Genomic DNA, 14,942 nt, shown 5'->3' with positions numbered 1-14,942 from the left:
TCTCATTGCTTTGTATAACCGTATGGATAATTTGAATTATCAAGCAAGTATTGAATATATTTACTAAAAAGGTATATTTTGAAATAATAAATTAATAATTATCGCCAAGTACCATAGATTATTCGTCTGATTGACACTCTTCTTACTCTTTTGAAAATGGAATAAAACATATCTGGATACAAAGAATAGTATAATAAAGTAAAAGAGGGAACAAAAGTCCAGGCCAAAAGCAATGGCGCAGAGCAGGGCTGTCAAATTATATCGTTGTATTACCTAATTTATAACATCATAATACTTCTAGAATCGGCTATTTTTACAAAATCATAGCTTATACTGTAAAAAAGTCGCGCACTATTTCCTTATGTTCACCTCCAATGAACTGCTAGATAAAATATGTTTGTACGCGATATAACAGGATGTTATTGATATATATTATCACTTGCAGTCTTAGATATGCTCAGGGTAAAATTTCCCAGATACAATGACTGCTTGTCCATTTACAGCCACTTCTTGTTTCCATGCTGTGAAATAAAACAGCCTCCGTGTCCCGATTCAAGGCTCGCTGCATTGATAACGGACATCATGTCTTTGACGGACTCTTCTGGTGTCGTACGGCCGCGGAAATGAGGGGCATAGCGAGCGAATTTCTCTCCTAAAGCCATGGCAATCTTTATCTGCTCTTCGGTCACTTTTACAAGTGTTAGTGCGATCCTCCAAGGGGAAGTTTAAGTGGGGGTCTCTTTACAATCCTTGTCCTGTCCGACTTCGACGGCACCCGGAGCGATGCCCATGAACAAAACACCCCTTTCCGCATACTCCGCGCTGAACTTTGCCACGGCGGTGTTCATGGCAGCCTTGCTGATAGAGTATGGACCGGCGACGTCGATTGCATATGTCGTCGTAAGGTCGTCATCTGCGAATCCTGACGTAATAGCAATGACTTTCTTGACGTGGCCCTTCAAAATGAGTGGCATGTAGAGGTTGAACAGGTGGACATTCCCTACGACATTGGTACGGAAGCATTCAAGTATGTCCTCTTCTAGTCTTTCAGGATCATTGCCCCTATTGTTTTGATAGCAATAGTTTAGTCTCTAGATTCATATTCAATGTGAGGTAGGGCATTAAGAATGCATACAAACTGCTTAGAGGATGATAAGCGGACCAAAGGGACATATATCCCGCGTTGGCGATTAGATAGTCAATGGATCCGTTGACAAGAGGAGAGACTTGATCCACAGATTTCTGAGCATGGCGTAAGCCTGTGCCATCGCTCGTTAGGGACAACATTACCCGCTTACCTTCAATGAGTCGAGGTCTGTGAGATCAGCCTGGATAATGTGAATATTGGGCCGGTCCAATTCCTCGCGGACCTTCTTTTCGGTCGTAGTTTTATCACGAACAAGCCCGATAACAGTATTATTTGGGTCTGCAGAGATGTGGCGGAGAAATGCAAACTGGAACATTAATCAGCCTTCAATCCGAGATAATCGTAAGCTCTCTTAGGTCATGTACATACACCAATGCCTCGCGATACGCCGGTGATGAGATACGTAGACATGCTGAAAAACTTGAAGGCAGGATTTTAAGAATGTAGTGGGAAACTGGTTCTGATGCCTACTTGTCAATCCAAGGCAAAGTGGCTCGTCCTGTCGTACTTATACCCTGGGGTGCCCATGACTGATAGTAGTCTAATAGGGTGAGTAATTCCCCCGTCGCGAATACTTGACCACATGGTCTGGACTTTTCATCTCTTATCACCTGGTTCAAGTAGGATCAGCAATTGATGTTGATTCAAGACTTGCATGTAGTGTTGTATTAGTAATGTTCAACGAAAGAGCCCCATAAACATCGCGAAAACTTACCCTAGGTGGGTCAGTTCCGCCATTTCGACCAATCAGACCATCAGTCGTTCACCAACCGGCTGACATATTATATATATTCTGGCTATTTGCAAACGTCCTCATCATCATCCTCATCCTCATCAATAATGAGCCTGCAAAGTCACCGTCGGCATGGCAGAAAAGCACTCGGTGGGAACAAGCTTGGCACATATTGGCTGCTGGACTTGCAAAGGTTACAATGTAGCGTGCACTCGAAACGGCATTGACTGATTACGTGCTGCAGATCGTAGAGTTCGATGTGACCGCAATAAACCAGGCTGTCTGAACTGTGCCCGGGTCAGAAGGAAATGCCAGGGTTATGGTATACGCCTCTCGTGGCCAAGAGCCAACGATCCTAAGCGTGCGATGCTTGGGAAATTGCCATCAGGGAGAAAGAATTGGGATAGATCTTTCAAGCTTCATTTCATTCATACTTCGTTCTGGGATATGGAAATGCACAGCTATTTGGTAGACTTGAGCACCAGAAGTAAGTTTTTCTTTGCTTTCAATGTTGACGAATGACTAAAGCCGATGTAGAGATACCTAATCAACCGAGGATTCTTCCTGGCCAACTGCTTACCCCTTATCGCTCCTCATGGAAACCGTGTCAGTTGGATGGAAGAGATGCAGAACTGGTTCATTATTGTGGGTATAGCCAAACAATTACTAACACACGTGTCTGAGGCTAAAGTGTCTGATAGTCGCATCTACCGCGTTTTCTTCCCTGGCCATCTTTAACCAGGATGCGGCAGCTTTCCGAGATTTGCTGATTCAGATGGCACTGTCAGACGGCACAGTCTCTTCTAGGGCGGTCTTGTTCGCCTTACTTGCTGTTGCTTCACAACATCGTGATGGGCTCCAGTGTCGAGCAGTCCAATTCAAGATTTCTGCCATTAGCGCGCTCGCCAAGTCGGCAGAGAACGGGACCTTGAGCACAACAGAAGCAGCCCAGCACGTCACTGCTGGCATGCTTCTATGTTCGTTTGAGGTTGGTTCGAATATAAGGCTAAAGGACAGGGTATTGAGTGCTAAGCTTTTCTAAGATCCACGCATCGTCGGAAACAGGCGGACAATGGCTATGGTATGTCCGTGGAGTAAAAGATATAATCGAAAAAAGCCACCTCGATACGCAAATAAACAAAAGTTTTGTCGCTGAATTACTCGATTGGGTTTATTATCATAATGTAATTGCTCAATTCAGCATTCTGCACTGGCGATATGGTCCAGTAGAATCCATGTTTGCTAAGCAGCTTGATCTCAAAGGATGGGAGTGGATTTTAGGTCCGAATAGACTCCAGGTAAGTTTCCTGATCCCTGTTACGTGAACTATGCTAATAACACCCCTAGAGGACTAATCGTGTACGCCCATCTCATCGCATATTGCAGTTTCTATCTGATATTTTCAATGTGCTATTCCAAGCGTTCGAACAGAGAGACACGATGGAGAAATTTGTGGGAAGACTCAACATTCTAGAAGGCAGAGCCAGCACTGTCGTGGAAATTTCCGAAAGATATGGAAAATTCTCCACCCAGGAGACCACAGATGCGACAGATATGGTCAAATTATATCAAACGGCGGCAATGCTCTATCTTGCACGAGTCTCCGAAAGTATTTCTGGGGAGTTACGGAACATGAAGCCTCTCCTAGATAACGCATTTGCCTTGTTATGCCGGATGCGCACTTGCGAACTCCAGTTTCCACTGCTCGTTCTGGGCTGCGAGGCACGGACTGATGAGCAGAGAAATATGATCCTCGACCTAGTCTGGAGGACAGAAAAGACCACATACGTACGAAGCCTAGATTGTCTGAGGCGGGCCCTAAGGGCCCTGTGGATACAAGAAGATCTTGCTTCTGACCAAGACTGTGTGCCAAAATACATGGACAGACTGAGCGCAATCATCAGCATAACAAGATTCATCCCAAGTTTAGTGTAAGATTTCTGATTTCTTTCAAGTGGTTGGTCCAGTTAGATGATGCCATTACCCGAGAGAAAATCTCAGTCATTCATGTGGTCTAAATACAATCTGAAGAGTGTATGTATTGAAGAGGTGTGTGTGAGAGTATGAGTTTGTGTGAATTTCGGGTCCTTCGCTCCTTCCTCAGCAACCCCACGCTCGGCCTCTCTGCTGTTCCCGTTTACCTCTTGAACTCTCCCAATGATTGCATCTTGCATTCATTTAATACGGCAATAATATCATCATCTACCAGAACTCGTTCGTTAAATCGTTCTGACTTCAGCCTGTTTTCTTAGTCTGCAGCTTCTACTACGACAGCCCAGCAAAGTTTCCCCCTTATTGTAAGTACACATGGGGTATATTTACTACCATAACTGACCAGACTGGCCATGATACAGTATCGCCACCGATGGATGTGTGGAATCCGCTGCTCGACATGTGGAGATACATGCTGCCATGTCAGACTGAATCCCTCCGTCCATATTTCTACATATTGCGGCCGGGGGGGCAACCTGTGCCTTTGGTCCCGATGGACGAACTACCACATTGGCTCCAATTCGTTCAGGGCCAACCACCCGACCGCCGAAGGATGCACCTGGCAGGCGTGGGCTACTATCCCCGTACCGGGGAGTACGACATCATTTGCCTGTATTGTGCCTCGGCTGTCGAGACCCTATACGACATGTCCGCCGAACCCAGCGAATCCTCGCAATGTGGTTACTCTCAGGAGGCCCTCCTCCAACGATCCTATCCCGGATCCGCTCTTTTCTTTGTTCATAGCCAGGGAACACCACCGCAGAATATCAGCTGGAAACCGTCGTCGTCGTCCTCCATGTCATCGTCACCAGCGCGAGACTCTACACAACCCCATTCTCAACTTATAAACCCCAAGTTGCCCTTATTCAGCCCAGATTTAGGGCCTGCGAGCTCTCTCCTTGCTCCACCAAAGTCAACCGAACCGACGAGTTCACACTCTGCAAATACCTGGTTTGCTTTTTCACCTAATCTTCAAGCCGCTCCGTGCTCTGATGGGACTCCGCGGACGGAAATTGACTCCACATCCTCTAAGAACGACCGGGCACCAAAGCCCCGTATTTCTGTTCATGGTCATCCTGAGTTCAAGATCGAGGGTTGCGAAGGACCATTCAAACGCAGATCGAAATCATAACTGTGCCGTCGACGTTGTGGGTTAATTTACCCTGAAAAACTCAACCAAGCAAGCTTTCACGAACTTGTTGGAAACATTGTTATCACTGCACCAATTACCATTCGTTCATTCACTTTCAGATGGTCATAACACAGGCTAGGAACTTGATCACTCTTTTGATTTGAGTTGCTCTTCATGTATTTAACAAGCAGCGTTATCCGAACATGATATGTGATACGTGCCAATACTATCATACACATCAGTCTGATATTCTCAAACTCCAACAATCGAACTACATTCTAGTATACAATGTCCTCACAATTAACTATCGATAAAACGCCGTATAGGTGGGTATATTATAAAAAGATCTTGCGAATATGGCCGTTTAACCTCAAAATAAAAAAGAAAGCCGATATCATCTCTTATCCTCAAGTATCCAAGTACGCAGGGAATATTTCGTAGCCGATCCACCCAAACTCCGATTTACTTGTAGAAACGACTTGGATGCTGTCGGCAGTGTCCGCAGATAATATTTCAACAAGTCGAGCATGACATGATTTGGAAGGCATCTGAAATTCAATTTTTGCGGCAAATATTCAAATGAATCATAATACGACGACTTTGATGACGATGTTTCGGTTGTTGTATTTGCTGGATCTGTGGTATTAGAAGCAAGCTGCTTGGGGATATATGGGAACAGGCTGGGAACAGCTTTTATCACTTCGACGATCGACTTTCCAGGATATAGCTTGGTGAGCATGTCTTGTACCGGTTCTCTCCCTCGGACACCAAATGAGTTCAGCACGGAATTAGAAATCTCAACGGCTTCGTCGAGTCTCTGATGAGCGATATCGAGAGACAACGACTCTGCGATTTGGTCATTCGTTTTGGGTTCCATGTACAAGACAGCGCATGGTTTTTCATGGGGCCAGATATCGTCCGGCTGGATGAGGAGAGGCTCGAAGGGTCGGTGGTCCCACGCTAGCATCGAGTTTTTGATGTCGTTTGTTGAGCCTGTGGATGCTCGATATTGATCAATATGACTAATAGCTCGCTTAGTTACAAAATGCGTGGAACCCTCAATCCGCTCAGCTAGCTCTGTCCTCATGTTGCGAATGCGAGAATCTAGGGCACTGAGGGCTTCAGGGTCGGAATTCGAGTCCGTCCGCGCCTTTTCGAGTTCTGACTGGAGTTGATCCATGTTGATGGTTCCTTTAGCTATTTCTTGCAGCTCGTTAAGGTTTCTCACGACGAATCTTAGATCTATCCGGCTGCGTCCGAGAGTTTTAGGCAGTTTCTTGGTGTCTTTGTATTCGAGGGGTTCAGATCGTGCCTCTTCTGCCTCCATAACATCATTGATGTGCTTGCGCAAGGAAGCCGATGGGTAGAGAGGATCTGATAAGGGGGACCCGGGAGACACAATCTCCGCAGGTAATTCTGTTATTGGCTCGACTTGAGGTCGTTCGCGGCCTTTAGGGATTGGGATATTGTTCTCTGCTGTCCGTTGGGCAGCCCCAGCAGCACTCTTGGCGAATATTTCATATCCTCGTATCGAAAGATTTTCCTGGTTGTCGGTTTCGGCGATGTACATGGACTTATTGGTCGTAACCTCGTCCAACAACGCCACCTTTTTCCTCTCGACGATGCTTCGTGGAATGACAGCTTCGGCTTCATTGCTGGCCATAACGCCTAGGAATCGGAATTTCCAGTCACGGAGTGGCTTGGATCCTAGAACAAGGCCTTTTTGAAGGAATGACCATACCTTGGAAGCCAGGCGAAAGTTCTCGTCAGTAAGGTTTATTATTACGAGGACATCCTTGGAGCCTTTGACTGCGTCAGAGTTTAGTATATATTTGGCGAATAATTCATCCCAAATAATTGTATAGATTGACCTAGAAGAATTCACGCTCTCGTTGTACAATTCAACGCCTTTCTTGGTAGACAATTTTTCAAGGAATTTTCCGTAGCGTCTCTTGCGAGGCTCGATTAGAACGTGGAGGTCTGGTTTCAGTGTTTCATTCAGCTTTGCAGACAGCAAGCCTATCCCTGGACATAGATCGAGTATAGCGGACGGTCTTTCGTCACCGAGAACATGCGATAGCCGTTGGACGATGTCTTCTATAAGACGGACAGAATTTAGCGACACGCCCTTCCTTTTCCATTTTCTATCCAATCGCCTTGTAGAGAGGATACTTACCAGTCAGGCTATTGTTTATAATATCAGTTCGCTTTGGGTGACTAGACTTCCATTTGGCATCCAAGAGGGGTTTTTCGCGTCGTTTGCGGCCAGAAGCTGTAGCGAAGCATTTCACGAGGCACCTAGACGGGACCGCATAATCCTGACGGAGCGCCTCGAGCAAAGGGCGCTGAAGACCCGTAACAAGGAGACGAGTCCTCATAGGGTTCTGTGAAAAGAACAGCTCGGTAATTGCAGACTCGCACACCGCACCGCGTCATGTCTTGCAGGCGGTTGAAGTGAAAAGTAAAGAGCAAAGATGAAAGCGGGAATCATTCCTTAGGCCATAAGGCGGAGAGCGGCATCTATCTCCGCCCGCCGGGGAGACTGACATGTGCATTGCGGTATGGCAGACTAACAATGCCCCTTCAACCATCTCGCGTCAACGCCAGGCAGCTAGATAAAATGTTGTCGTATTATGAAAATGCACACATGTCTCGTCCATGACAGATACAACCATTATTCCCAGCCAGCTTCTTTGTTGCACTTCGTCCCATCTGAGCACCTTGAAGACGCCGCACCCCACCTGCGACCTGCCTGACTGACGCATCGATACCTATATGCTTCTGCCTCGCTATACACGGTGTGAGACTGTAAGGAAAGATACGGGTCCAAACTGTCCTAGAAAGAACAACAATCGGCGGCCCCGACGCGTCGCGCGCGCATACAGGCGGCCACACCATGTCCTCTTCGCGGGTGCCTGCGACGCCGCATAACGTCGAGCAGATCACCCGAATTGCTCAGGATTATGAGTACAACCCTGCGATAGCGTTGAAATACTGGCTGCGGACGGCAAACTCGTTAGTGAAGGAGGTTTGTCTACGCTGTCTTTCTATGCGATATTTGCTTACTCTGGGAAATTTGGCAGGCGGAGATCTACGAACGAGAGGGCCATGACGAGCAAGCCTATCTACTACTTTTCCGGCACGCGCAGCTAGTCCTAGTGAACCTAGTCAACCATCCAAATGCGAAAGATGAGCCAAACCGACAAGGACTCGTGGCAGCGGAGAAACAAGTCAAGATTAACATTGAAAAGCTAGAGGCGCTAAAACCCCGCATCAACAAGCGATATGAGCGTCACAGGCAGTTGATGCTTGACCGCGAATCGAGGAAGGTGAAGTCGGCTCATTCTCAAAATGACTCATTCCAGCTTCGCAATCAGGGTCTCCTCCCAGACCCCGCTCTGTCTGATGCAGCACAGCCTTTGGAGGCGGGGGAAAATAAAGAGCTTGCAGTCAAGATTGCCCAGAAGGAGATAAATCGCAGGGCTACTGTGAGACGAGAGAGCAGACAAGCTGCAATCTCCCCAGAAGAAGAGCGCATAAGACGGACTGGCGGAATGTGGGGAGACTGGGAGCGTGCTCTAGGACGACAGGATGATATCAGTCACCGAATCCAGGAGGTCAGATTGCATATTGACGGACCATCAAATGGGGACCCTTTGCCTCGTCAAAACCTGGCTACGAGAAATGCGAATTCGACCTACAAATACCCAATCGTACCGCAACAAAGGCCTTTCAATGCCCAGACACTCACTGTCCCCAAGTCGTTGTCACAAGAAATCGATACACACCCTCCTGTACGCCCGGCAAAGGAATATATTCAGCCGAAGATCACCTATGAACAACCGCCCCTTCTTCCTAACAAAATCACCTCGAGTGCTCCCCCGGTTCCACAGAAAGAAAAACCAGCTGTTGCAGAAGCTCCATCTAACCAATCCGACCTCAACCCATCCACCTTTACCTTCAAGCCGTCCGCCTACCTCGAAAACGGAACTCCTTTACGAACAGTGTTTTTACCTCCTGATCTTCGCAATCACTTTCTCGCTCTTGCCGACTCCAACACACGACGGAATTTGGAGACATGTGGCATTCTATGTGGCACCTTGATATCAAACGCATTGTTTGTCTCCAAGCTACTTATTCCCGAGCAGGAGTCCACATCTGACACCTGCGAGACCGTAAACGAAACCGCAATATTTGACTACTGTGACTCGGAGGATCTAATGGTCCTTGGCTGGATCCATACTCACCCTACGCAAACATGTTTCATGAGCTCACGCGACTTGCACACGCATTGCGGGTACCAGGCCATGCTGCCAGAAAGCATTGCCATTGTCTGCGCTCCATCCAAGGACCCCAGCTGGGGAGTATTTCGACTGACAGATCCCCCAGGCTTGAAATCAGTCCTCGGCTGTAAACAGACAGGACTGTTCCATCCCCATGCGGAATCAAATATCTACACTGATGCGCTACGGCCTGGGCATGTGTTTGAGGCGCAGGGGCTGGAATTCGAGACTGTTGATCTTCGTCCAGGTATCTGATCACCTATCCGGAAAATGTACGCCGTGCATGGTTCTATAATGAGTTGCGAGTCGGGGGAGATAGAGCATACGACGTTATGTATGATGAATAATATACCAATGATATACCCATATTACTGCTCAATACAATACTATCAATGCCTATACACCAATAATAATTGTAGCTCCATAATAGGGCCAATTAATGGTACAGTGTGACCAGCCCAGACAGTATTGTATGTACAGCGTGTGTGTACTGTGTGTTGGATCTAGTCCCAGTAATTGTACCCCGAAATTATTAGTTGAAATTAGATAAATAAATTGGTGGAAATTATAACTTATATTTAATTTATTAAAAAATATCTTTAATTTGATAGTTTTCGCCTCAAAGGTTATTCGTTTCCGATAGAGAAAGAGTAGAAAATGGATGGGATCAACTGCTGACGTTCGATTCACCGGCCTCATTAGTTTCTCTGGACGTACTTGTCTGGTTGTAGTATAAGAATGATATTGGCTTTCGGAGCAATCCTTTTTTGGCTTCTTCAAACCGAAAGCAATTGAAGAAGTATGCGATAGAAATTAGACCAAGTGCCTCTGTGTACAAACTCAGATACGAAAAGGATCATTTGAAACTTGATGGAATTGTAGCTTTTCGTTAGAGCAATCTTGTAACGCAACTTAAGTAGTTGTGGGATAAGAGTAACCATCGGTTATTATTGAGCATCAATAGATGCTACTCCAAGATTATATCAAAATCATGTGATCATGGTAGAGTAGATACCTTTTTATTAAAAAGAAATTGTTGTAATGGCTTGCGGTAGGGTTATACAAAGCTGGCCAAGGACCTCACTTGTGATCTGACACTTTTGGCATTCGGGTTCTAAGGCCATTCGCGCTACCGAGACCCGGGAATCATTATGCGAAATTTGTACACTTGGAACATAAAGCAATTGTTATTCTTGTTATCAGAGGTAGTGTACGACTCAGATCTGTGTTTCTGGTGATCAGAAAGCTCGGCTATGCGGTTGCCTTAGCCACGAGACAAGTCTAGATCATCCTACTAGGTATAATCACATGAATTCTTAACACAGGATAAGACACACATATTAAAATACCTCAAAACGGGGGTTACAGGATGATTCTTGCTACACAAGTATCATGGTATCCTTTACCTTCGTGGCTATGTGCAGGTGGTGGATCCAGCAGATTCGCCTAGGCTCAAAGTCATCCAGCCTTAAGTTAAAACAGAGTCAATACATCCTATGAATAATAATAAAAATTCATTCACAAATGCCTATTACGAGACGGTAATTTATTTTATTACATAGATCTAGCTGTATAGTCATGTCTTATCCCATATATAATCTAGTAACCGGCTGTTGCGCGGCCCCAAAGACTAAAGTTGAAGGGGCCGGTTATAAGATGCTCTGTGCTACTGTGTTATTTCACCGAGATTTCCATATGCTATCCAATAAGTAACGGGGGCAGCCCACATTCTGATTTACCCTTCACGACAAGACCCCAGTAACAGATGTATAATCCGAGCCCATGGCTATAACAAAACATCGACAAACTGTAGTTGGTCCAAATGTACGGACGGACGAAAAGGGGATACATATGCGAGAGCTCCCTTTTTATGTCTATAAGCTTAGAATTGTTTTTTCATACTGGTCTCTTCACTGGTTTGATTTACTACTCATTAATATTTGTAGGCTGCTTATCTTTGACCTAACCTCTCCTTCACCAGTTTGAAGTTTTCTATTTCTAAAGTATACAGTATCATTATGCAAACAATAACCCAATGGGTTATTTGCATGCTATGTATCTTTTTATCCTGCATCCAAGCTTTCAGGAGTGAATGTGTCTATCAAACCTACAAATGCGGTTATTATCTAGCTGAGCTTTATGGTACGAGAACCTTATGACAATGAATTTTTGGTTTTTTTGATGACAACTGCTGACTGTTATGCTAAGGTTATACCTTGGAGGAGTTGACTAACTCTGTGAACCAGTCATCGGTTATACCTCCACTTGATATGGCTCAAATCTACCAAGTCCTCTACCGATGTAATAGTACTCTTGGGGATATAGCAGCAAACTCATACTGTGTTAATGGATGTGAGGGAACATATGTTGTTGATAATAATGATCAATGTGATCTAACACCCTGTGGTTGTTGTACAACAACAATAACAACAAGTACCACTACCATCACCATCACCGCCACCACCACAACTACTACTACTATTACCTCTATAACACCACTCCCAACATGCAATGATATACAACCGTTCCCACAACTATGCTGGGGATGTTGTGTATATCCAACAGATTTCCCCAGTCCACCAGAGGTACCACCAGATGACTCTTAGAATAGGGCAGATTGTATTGATTTGAGGATATTAATAAGGAAGGAATCGACAATATTCCTATAGGCTCATGTATGAGAGTGTGATTACATGTAAATAAGTTACATGAATATCCCTATGAAGTCAATCTAACTAGTTCTGTTTATTCAAGCTCAAATACCCTATGCGGAATGTATAGACACCTTGGAAACAAATTCGTGCATGCATGTGAGCTCTTCAACATTGAGCCTTTGTCAAGGCTATATTTATATCTCAATATGGATTCTGTGCCAACCGCCTGTAGCATCTTCTCTTGTTTAGAGTCTCAGATCACTTGATATAGAATAGGAATGTACCAATTTCAACTAGAGGAATATCCAGGACGTATACAAATCTGAGAAATGCATAACAGCTGCATTGGACTATAAGGAATGGCTATGCAGACTAAAATTGCCAAGTAATTGATCGTTCAAACCTACTACATGCTCATTCTTTCGCTCTTAAAACGTTTTCAATGATCAGGAAGAAGGAACAAAAGATATTGAGCTGAAAGAAAAGACTGGTTATCCATTTCCACACCTTCCAAGCCTCCCGTTCCAGCCCCTACTGTTGAATTGCAGTTGATGTCAATTAGGGGAAATCTGCGTCGTAGAACAAAAAGTTGAATTTTTGCTATACAGACTTCCAGAGGAAAATAATGACTTTAAATAGTGCACTGATCATTAGAGGTAGCGCCATTATGGGGCTCAAGATCTTGGCAGCCATTTATACAAAACGCGTTTGCGACAATGGTTCCTGAAGTATCTGCACACCTGAAGATTGTTTGGCTCAACTGCGCAATAGTAAGCGGCGGAATGACTGTGGTAGCATTGACAGCGGTTATAAGCTCAGTGTCATTGTAACCTGTTAAATCAATTAAGAGCAGTTAGCATGTATTCCAGCTACTTGGAAAAATGGTGGTTAGGACTGCTATACCATAAGCAGTTCCTGATAGGGTGACACCGCATTTGTACGAGTCATATATGCAAGCCGTAGTAAACCCTTGAACTCCTTGAGAGGTGAGAAAGGTAGCTAGAAGACTAGCGGAAATAGTTTTCAATGAGAGCATTTTGATAAGATATTGTCTTCAAAACGGTGTTGCCTGACAAGATATAGATATATTGTAAGTACAATCTGGATTTTATTCACTAGTTTGTTCTAAAGGTGTTGAACTTGCAAACGAGAAATGGTCTCATACGAGTAAGATGTAGATTTTATATACTTTAGTATTTACATTCATCAAGGAGGTAAAATATACGCTAAGACCTTCTGTTTCACAAATAAGTGTATCACAATATGAAGATCACAGCAAAAGTTATATTACATATACACCCGGTGTTATATTTCATCCATTTGCCCGCGGTATCAATTGATATGACTGTGAGACCTCTAGCGAAACATAAGAGAGAAAGAAATTTCAGATACAGCACATTTTGGAGGTACGTAACTTTCAAATGTTAAGACAAATCGTAATGAGCATCTAGATCCCTGGTTTAACTTTACCACAGTATTATCAGCTATTCCTGGCATCCTGGCATCCCTTTTTCCAAAAAGATTACGTACATGTTGCATATAATGTATATGATATATATGGCCTTAAAGTGTAGCTTAGAGGCTACTAGCTTATAAAATGATATTCAATTTAAAACTACAACAATTTTGTTCTATCTAGATTTTTTACTTATTCCATCTTTTCAAGTGGTGCATTCCAAGTTAAGAATACACGCAAGTATAAGTAATCTACATAAACATATGAAGAAGCCTATAAGCTTAATATTGTTTGTCATACTATAAACGGTCATGTACCAGAAAAACCGCTCCATAAAGCGCCATTTAATCCAAAGACAGTTTCAACATGTTAGGTAATGAATACATTTTATTACATTATTTAGTAGTATATCTATATGATTGTTGATCATATAATGTGTTACTGAAAGCCTAGTAGTAGTAAAATATGGAAAACATATCGTCACATGGTATGTTTCATTCTGAGGTATTCCTTGGTCTCTGTAACACAATGCAGTTCCAGTTTTAGGGATAACTAGAATGGTTTCCTACAGAAAGGCAGAAGATGTTGAAAGGAGAAATTCCACTGTTACATTCTTACTGCAATCGATTATGGAGCTGGCTGTGACAGGCATAAAAGGGTAACCGTCAATTTTCGAAGTCCATGTAGCAACCTAACTAGCATATAGTGCTTATATGACCTTAGAGGACAGATTATGAAGATTTTGGTGGATCCAATTATCGCAAGATTCAATGTTGGATCATTTAACAAATGGAAATGGTAGATGCTTCATATTCTATAACTACATGACTTACGTTAATTCTATAACGACCTCTGATGCAGTCACATATGAACATCCTTGCCTGTTATACATTACACGTGTACGGCTAAAATATTACAAAGCCTAGATTAACCCAAGGAGAAACACAGACTTTGGGTCACAGCTAGAAGCACAACATATCCATATAAAGTAACATCTAAGTACTGTAATACCTCCTTAGGTAATATATGAATGGATATAGCAATCAACTAGCCATAATTAAAATGATACATAGGTGCAGTAACTCCAAAGAATTTTTTCTAAGTGAGAATTAAAATAAATGATAGCCGCCATTTCTTAAGGAATTATAAATACTAGTCTGTCAAGAGACTAGATAGTGCGAATATAATTAGACTCAAAAGGAAGAAACTGTTTCATAAATAGATATAAGTCAGGTATGGCAACTCATCATAATATTCAGTTTATCTTCTTTAAAGAAGATACATGGAAAGCCAACGGCATTTTAGCTAGCAAATATAGATAATATGCTCTAAAATAGGAATTAGTGGTACTTATAATATTGTACCACATCCTGATTTTCTAAACCACTAATGTGTTTCTTCTTCCTATATAGAGATCTCCGGTCTTATTTCCCAACTAAAACAAATCTCATCTTTATCCATTAACTGTATCAAACTTGTTTTCAAAAAACAAAATCCCTTGTCACATAAATTGCATGAATTGCTACCTCATACGACAATTTAAAC

General features: G+C 43.5%; 6 protein-coding genes across 6 annotated transcripts; 3 read left to right on the top strand and 3 right to left on the bottom strand.

The window, feature by feature from the left end:
- Positions 1-369: 369 nt before the first annotated feature.
- Positions 370-1,813, bottom strand: BGW36DRAFT_384086 (short-chain dehydrogenase). The gene is made up of 5 exons (XM_046216758.1): positions 1,517-1,813; positions 1,299-1,454; positions 1,136-1,242; positions 746-1,062; positions 370-688 (listed from the first exon to the last, which is right to left on the bottom strand). Exons 1-5 carry the CDS (start codon positions 1,556-1,558, stop codon positions 498-500), a joined length of 813 nt encoding a protein of 270 aa, XP_046069656.1. The 5' UTR covers positions 1,559-1,813; the 3' UTR covers positions 370-497.
- Positions 1,814-2,246: 433 nt separating this feature from the next.
- BGW36DRAFT_430008 (fungal-specific transcription factor domain-containing protein) lies at positions 2,247-3,815 on the top strand (the record flags this gene model as incomplete). The annotated part of the gene is made up of 5 exons (XM_046220778.1): positions 2,247-2,367; positions 2,418-2,525; positions 2,582-2,868; positions 2,924-3,178; positions 3,228-3,815. The coding sequence occupies 5 exons, from the start codon at positions 2,247-2,249 to the stop codon at positions 3,813-3,815; spliced, it is 1,359 nt and encodes a 452-aa protein (XP_046069655.1).
- Positions 3,790-5,145, top strand: BGW36DRAFT_384084 (uncharacterized protein). The gene is made up of 3 exons (XM_046216757.1): positions 3,790-3,811; positions 4,133-4,177; positions 4,235-5,145. Exon 3 carries the CDS (start codon positions 4,246-4,248, stop codon positions 5,002-5,004), a length of 759 nt encoding a protein of 252 aa, XP_046069654.1. The 5' UTR covers positions 3,790-3,811; positions 4,133-4,177; positions 4,235-4,245; the 3' UTR covers positions 5,005-5,145.
- A 253-nt stretch (positions 5,146-5,398) lies between these two features.
- BGW36DRAFT_430006 (uncharacterized protein) lies at positions 5,399-7,382 on the bottom strand (the record flags this gene model as incomplete). The annotated part of the gene is made up of 2 exons (XM_046220777.1): positions 5,399-7,101; positions 7,181-7,382. 2 exons carry the CDS (start codon positions 7,380-7,382, stop codon positions 5,399-5,401), a joined length of 1,905 nt encoding a protein of 634 aa, XP_046069653.1.
- A 187-nt stretch (positions 7,383-7,569) lies between these two features.
- Positions 7,570-9,672, top strand: BGW36DRAFT_409567 (putative endosome-associated ubiquitin isopeptidase). The gene is made up of 2 exons (XM_046219112.1): positions 7,570-8,032; positions 8,088-9,672. The coding sequence occupies exons 1-2, from the start codon at positions 7,901-7,903 to the stop codon at positions 9,540-9,542; spliced, it is 1,587 nt and encodes a 528-aa protein (XP_046069652.1). The 5' UTR covers positions 7,570-7,900; the 3' UTR covers positions 9,543-9,672.
- A 2,900-nt stretch (positions 9,673-12,572) lies between these two features.
- Positions 12,573-12,977, bottom strand: BGW36DRAFT_430004 (uncharacterized protein; the record flags this gene model as incomplete). The annotated part of the gene is made up of 2 exons (XM_046220776.1): positions 12,573-12,772; positions 12,845-12,977. 2 exons carry the CDS (start codon positions 12,975-12,977, stop codon positions 12,573-12,575), a joined length of 333 nt encoding a protein of 110 aa, XP_046069651.1.
- Positions 12,978-14,942: the final 1,965 nt, after the last annotated feature.

Source organism: Talaromyces proteolyticus (assembly GCF_021365285.1).
Source record: "Talaromyces proteolyticus strain PMI_201 chromosome Unknown BGW36scaffold_9, whole genome shotgun sequence".
NCBI lineage: Eukaryota > Fungi > Ascomycota > Eurotiomycetes > Eurotiales > Trichocomaceae > Talaromyces > Talaromyces proteolyticus.
This window is presented reverse-complemented; position numbering and strand designations above follow the sequence as displayed.

Coding starts and splice junctions, on each gene's coding strand:
- BGW36DRAFT_384086 (XM_046216758.1), bottom strand. CDS start 1,558: ATGTCTACGTATCTCATCACCGGCGTATCGCGAGGCATTGGT. Junction 1,455..1,516: donor GCGTATCGCGAGGCATTGGT/GTATGTACATGA, acceptor TTAATGTTCCAG/TTTGCATTTCTCCGCCACAT. Junction 1,063..1,135: donor TATCATCCTCTAAGCAGTTT/GTATGCATTCTT, acceptor TCAAAACAATAG/GGGCAATGATCCTGAAAGAC.
- BGW36DRAFT_384084 (XM_046216757.1), top strand. CDS start 4,246: ATGGATGTGTGGAATCCGCTGCTCGACATGTGGAGATACATGCTGCCA.
- BGW36DRAFT_409567 (XM_046219112.1), top strand. CDS start 7,901: ATGTCCTCTTCGCGGGTGCCTGCGACGCCGCATAACGTCGAGCAGATC. Junction 8,033..8,087: donor CAAACTCGTTAGTGAAGGAG/GTTTGTCTACGC, acceptor GAAATTTGGCAG/GCGGAGATCTACGAACGAGA.